Source organism: Diospyros lotus, chromosome 1 (genome assembly GCF_014633365.1).
Source record: "Diospyros lotus cultivar Yz01 chromosome 1, ASM1463336v1, whole genome shotgun sequence".
Classification (NCBI taxonomy): Eukaryota; Viridiplantae; Streptophyta; class Magnoliopsida; order Ericales; family Ebenaceae; genus Diospyros; species Diospyros lotus.
In genome coordinates this window covers 44,405,350-44,411,349 of record NC_068338.1, presented here as the reverse complement: position 1 = coordinate 44,411,349, position 6,000 = coordinate 44,405,350, and the positions used below count along the sequence as shown (strand labels likewise).

The window sequence follows — 6,000 nt, the reverse complement described above, 5'->3', positions numbered from 1 at the left end:
ATCTCATCATGCTCATATGCATATTTCATAAATCAAACATGTAAATGCAATTTACATGACATACTCACATCAAGGCATGACAACATGATAAAATCATTTACGTAAAATCAGGTTTTGGATCGAACCACTTACAAACCAAATATTTTTATAAAACTAAATTCAGTTGGGAGGTACCACTTACCTTGCAAAAAAATAATTTTGTCCATAACATAATTTTGCCTCAAAATTTGCATCGGACTTCCAATCATACTCAATTATAAACCTTGACATATCCTGGGCATCATAATTACTTAAGAAAATCAAATTTATAATTTTCTCTAATTTTCTTAATTTCTCCCATTTTCTTCTATTATTTCCTCCATATTATGAAATAAATAGCTTCTCATAAAATTTTCTCAATTTCTCTTCATAATAATTCCTAAAAAAATATTCCTAAACCCCATAAATTTCCTCATAATTTTCAGAATCCATATTCTATTTATTTCTCATTTTCTCTTTATTTTCAAGTATCTATTGCCTCAAAAATTCATAATAAATACCAATCATGCATTTCTCTTCTAATTTCGTCATAAAAAATTCTAAAATATCATTATCATATTTTTGAAATTTTTGAAGATAACTCACCTTCCCACGGAGCGATTCGGTATTCTTTTATATTACGACGAAGTCTCGATTTGCGCATCCAACAACATCTTCTATCACAAATTTTAACATAAACTACTAAACCTAGCCTATGAGATTTTTCTAGGAATTTTTTTGGTATTTTTATCTCTCTCTCTATTTTTTTTTTTTCTCTTTCTCACTCTCAAATTTTTCTTTCAACCTTTCTCCTTCTAATTTAAGTTCTCAAATCTTTCAAGTTTCCTCTATTTATAAGAGGTTGAATTAAACTTAACATAATTGTAGTGACCCATTATCTTTAATTATTTTGTCACATTTCTTAATTATTTTTCACTAAATCTCACTAAAAATCCTTAATTATTTATCTACACCTTACTTTGTCTCCCACATTTCTCAATTATTTCACCCATTATTTTTTATTATTTGTCCACACCTTAATTTATCTCCCACATTTCTCAATTATTTCACTTATCATCCTTAATTATTTGTCCACACCCTACTTTGTCTCTAACATTTCTTAATTATTTCATTCATTATCTTTGATTATTTGTCCACACCTTAATTTGTCTCCCACATTTCTCAATTATTTCACCCATCATCTTTAATTATTTTGTCATCTTTCTTAATTATTTTCCACTAAATCTCATTCATAATTTTTAATTATTTGTTTACACCCTACTTTATCTCCAACATTTCTTAATTATTTCACTCATTATCTTTGATTATTTGTCCACACTTTAATTTGTCTCCCACATTTCTCAATTATTTCACCCATCATTTTTAATTATTTTTGTCATCTTTCTTAATTATTTTTCACTAAATCTCACTCATAATCTTTAATTATTTATTCATACCCTACTTTGTCTCCAACATTTCTCAATTATTTCACTCACTAATTTTAATTATTTTGTCACCTTAATTATTTTTCACTAAATTTTCTTCTAAATAGATTATTTTTTTTATTTAATTCATTAATTTTAAACATATTTTCTTAGCCTACTAATTAACCCATTTTCTTAACCTTTTATTTTTTTCAACTTAACCCACTAACTCCAAACCCATTTACTTAGTCTTTATTTTTTCAATTTAGCCCACTAACTCTAAACCTTTTTACGTAGTCTTTATTTTTCTAATTTAGCTCACTAACTCTAAACCATTAATTTTTTTTTAATTATAATCTCTAATTGATGTTAAAAAATAAAAAATTAATTATTATTATTCTCAAAATATTAGGATATTACAATGTGGCTCCGCCACTGTATATGTCTGTGGGGATATATATATATGTGTGTGACTGTGATTGTGTATGTGTATATGTCTGTGTGGTTGTGTAAAAATTAGCAGTTTGGAAAAAAAAAATTTAATTTTGTGATTTGATTTCATTGGAGAAATTATTTCATTAATTTAAAATAGGTTATTATTTTGATTTTTTTTGTGCATACGATTCAGTATTTTTTAATACATTTTCATGAAAAATAATACCTATTAAATATGAAATGTCATGAAAATAATCAAATTCTATAAAAAAAATATCACTAATTAAACATAAAAAGATAAAAAAAAACATCATTTTTCAAGTAAAAAATTATAACAATCAAACAGTTTAATCTTTTAATTTCTAGAAATTCATTTTTCTTATAATTCAATTCGCTATAATTTATTTTCTTTTCGTCCAAATTCTACCCTTATAATCAAAAGCATCATAAGTTCTATTTCACAATCACATATCAATTGCAAATAATAATAATAAAAAAAACACAATCCACTTTAATAAAAAAATAAACTCAAAGCCACGTTGTACCCTTAATTAAATTCGCCTCATAATCATGTTTATAAATTCATTTGCAATCAAGGAATCCTAGTTCACCCAAATCAAACGTAAGAGCTCTAACACCAACTTTTACTAAACACGATTACAATTGGAGCTTTAATTTAGGGTGAAATTAGGAAATTTAAGATTTAATTTAGAGAGATTTAATATCATTAACAGAAGTTAAATGACGTTGGATAGCATTTTAATAAAGCTTATTTGAATTTGTTAAAAGTATAAGAATTAATTTCACCTAGCATCAAACTATAAAGGTTAATTTGGCACTATAGTCTATGTAATTTATAGAAAACAATTTTTTTTAGATTTTCTAATTATTACTTACTTAAAGTATGTTTCTCATTGTTTTTGGATTTAATTTTTTTGAAAATAAATTTCATCCAATTTGAGATTTGAAGAATTATTAGGCATAGACAATGCAAGTTAATAGTAATGGATGAGACTACAGGCAAAAGAAACAAGGGCTGCTCCTTCAACGGGATAAGCCCATATGGTTGGAATTATGATGGGTGATAGTAGAACTGTTAGTGCCAGCCCGAAACGGCGCTTGGGTTGGGTCTTGGGCCGTGCTTGATAATGGACAAGCTTCATTTTATTGAAATCTGCGGAGATTTTTATTTTTATTTTATAAGTTCCTTTTGAAATAGCCAGATATTTTTATTTTATTGAAACCTGCGGAGATTCGAGAAAGAGAGCCGTAGAACTCTCTGGAACCATTGTGATTCCTCCAATTCTGCTTATAAATCACCATCCTGCAGTTCCGATTCGCACTAGTAGTATCGATCCGTTGAGTTTTCTTGCTTTCTCAATCTGCAATCACTCGAAAATGTCGCTGATTCCGAGCTTCTTCGGCCGCCGATCAAACGTTTTCGATCCTTTCTCTCTCGACGTTTGGGATCCCTTCGAGGGCTGGCCGTTCAACAACAACAACAACTTGCGATCACTCTCCGACCAGCTCCGCTCCGGCTTCCCCTCGGAGACAGCGTCGTTCGCCGGCGCGAACATCGACTGGAAGGAGACGCCGACGGCGCACGTGTTCAAGGCGGACGTGCCGGGGCTGAGGAAGGAGGAGGTGAAGGTGGAGGTGGAGGACGGCCGGATCCTCCAGATCAGCGGTGAGAGGAACCGCGAGCAGGAGGAGAAGGGCGACACGTGGCACCGGGTGGAGCGCAGCAGCGGCAAGTTCCTCCGCCGCTTCCGGCTGCCGGAAAACGCCAAGGTCGAGCAGGTCAAGGCGGCGATGGACAACGGCGTGCTCACCGTGACGGTGCCCAAGGAAGAGGCTAACAAGCCCGATGTGAAGTCCATTCAGATCTCTGGTTGATTTGCTCCTTTCCTTCCGTCGGATATCTACTATCTAGGGTTTTGAATTCCTCATCATCGTAGTTGTTGAATGCTGATGGTGTTTGGTTGTCTATATGTGTGGTCTTTGTGTATCTAATCTGGTGGCTGTGCCTTAATGAGCGTGTCAGTGTCAACTCTCAAATTTCTGTGCTTCGCCTATATATATGTAAAATTGCCTGGTGGAATCGAACTACATTAGTGGTTTTCTGCAATTGAGCTTATGCTTTGGGGAAACTTGTTAGAGATTTTGCTCGTTGGATTCTTGACTCTGTTTCCGGAAACAAACAGAAAACGATGAGAGTAGTGGGCAAGTGAATTTGGTTTTGATGGGATGGGTTTCCAGCTCTCGTTTTTTTTCAAAAAAAAAATTAACATTCTTAAAATGATTTCCATCAAAATTAAGAGGTACACAGAAGCAAATGGTAAATCCCATCCATGGCTTTTTGAGTCGAGGGAAAATGGCAGAAAGAGGCGATCACTGATCAGATGCTACTTACGAAATAATTTCAATCAACTTTTATAAGAATATGAAACCGAAACCAAATTAAATAGATAAAACTAATCCAAACTAAAACAACTCGTGAACATACATGGGTTAAGTTCATTCTTTTTTAGATGAACATAATAATTAGTTTAATTTTTAAAATCCACTATAAATTAGATTCATAAGAATTAATTAAATTACCTGAGCTCGTCTTTTATCAAGCGGATTAAAACTGACATATAATCAACTTAAAAGATTGATTAAGCTCATGACACAGCGATTTTACGAAGGCAATTCGCACCAATTTTTTAAATTTTCTCTTAAAAATCAGTGTACAAAATATGCTTTCCCAACCAGTAAACAAAATAGATTCATTTTGATTCTTAAATACTAAATTAAGAGCGCGCGGCTGGCTCATGTGGAAAGCCAAGCCCGCAAGCCGCGCTTGTCAGAAAATTATTGAGGCGCCGCTCGCCGGCTTTCAACAAAATTTCAAAAACGATATAATACATCGCCGTTGCCGGGGATCGAACCCGGGTCACCCGCGTGACAGGCGGGAATACTCACCACTATACTACAACGACCTGCTGTTTGTAACTTTCTTCGTAACAATAAAATATCATCCAACTAAAACAAACTCTCAAAGATTTTTATTTTTAAGGATAAATTATCCCCCCCCCCAAAAAAAAAAAACTCAATTTTTTTTTAATAAAGACATCTAGTCCCTTATTTAGCTTCAATTAAGCGTAAATTGGTTATATTTTTACTAAACTTTGACTATTTGACTTAGATATTTCTTACACTTTAAAATTGAGTTGATTAATATTTTAAAATTAATCACAACACTCTTCTGTTATTAACAACGTTAAGGAAATTAGTTATAAAATCTCTTAATAATTTTATGAACTTTTTTTTTTAGAAATGTATTTTTAAAAAAGTTCAGGATTGATTTGATAAAAAATAATTGTTTAATAAAAAATTATCAATTTATTTAATGTCATTAGTAATAGACGGGTGTTTTGACTCATTTTAAAAAAAAATAAAGACTAATTAAATAAAGTTTGAAGTTCAAAAAATATTAATCAATTTAGTTGAATTAAATCAGCGGGTTGGACTCTCGAAATTAGTGGGCTATAGGCCCGTCGTTTCGTTTGGACATTTTATTTCAAGGATTTTGAAGGCGGATTACTCACTTCACTATGGATCTCCCTTATTTTTCTGTGTAAATGGCCCACGTATGTGTGTACATATATACAAATAAACATTGTTCTTTTGTTTTGAAATGATTGTTCTTTTTAGATTTTCGATGTTCATATTCTGAATTACGATAAGGAAAATAAATTGTAGATTGAGGCTTTTTCCCTTATGTAGGATAAGAATCAAATTCACAATCCACCAAACTAATACCGATATATTATTCATCTGACTGCTTGATCGATATCTTAGAGTATCATTATTCTTTTGTTTTGTTCATAGGAATTGCAACAAACAAATAATACTAGCGGTTAGCTTGAAACCATCCTAAAATCAATCATAATCAAGTCCAAGCTAAACCATCCTAAAATCAATCATAATCAAGTCCATAAAGCGAATGAATGATTAAGAAAGATTTGAACTAACTCAATTATAATTGCTAATATTATACTAAATGTTGAACCAACTTGTTCATATTAATTAAATTTTGATGATTAACAAAAAGAGAATTTTTAATATACAAATTATA

At 31.6% G+C, this 6,000-nt stretch overlaps 1 protein-coding gene and 1 non-coding gene across 2 annotated transcripts; one reads left to right on the top strand and one right to left on the bottom strand.

Annotated features, from left to right (window-relative positions):
- The first annotated feature begins 3,127 nt into the window (after positions 1-3,127).
- LOC127793554 (17.9 kDa class I heat shock protein-like) lies at positions 3,128-4,005 on the top strand. The gene has a single exon (XM_052324309.1). It carries the CDS (start codon positions 3,276-3,278, stop codon positions 3,771-3,773), a length of 498 nt encoding a protein of 165 aa, XP_052180269.1. The 5' UTR covers positions 3,128-3,275; the 3' UTR covers positions 3,774-4,005.
- Positions 4,006-4,789: 784 nt separating this feature from the next.
- TRNAD-GUC (transfer RNA aspartic acid (anticodon GUC)) lies at positions 4,790-4,861 on the bottom strand. Its single transcript has one exon. It is a non-coding gene; the product is annotated as a tRNA-Asp (tRNA).
- Between the last annotated feature and the right edge of the window lie 1,139 nt (positions 4,862-6,000).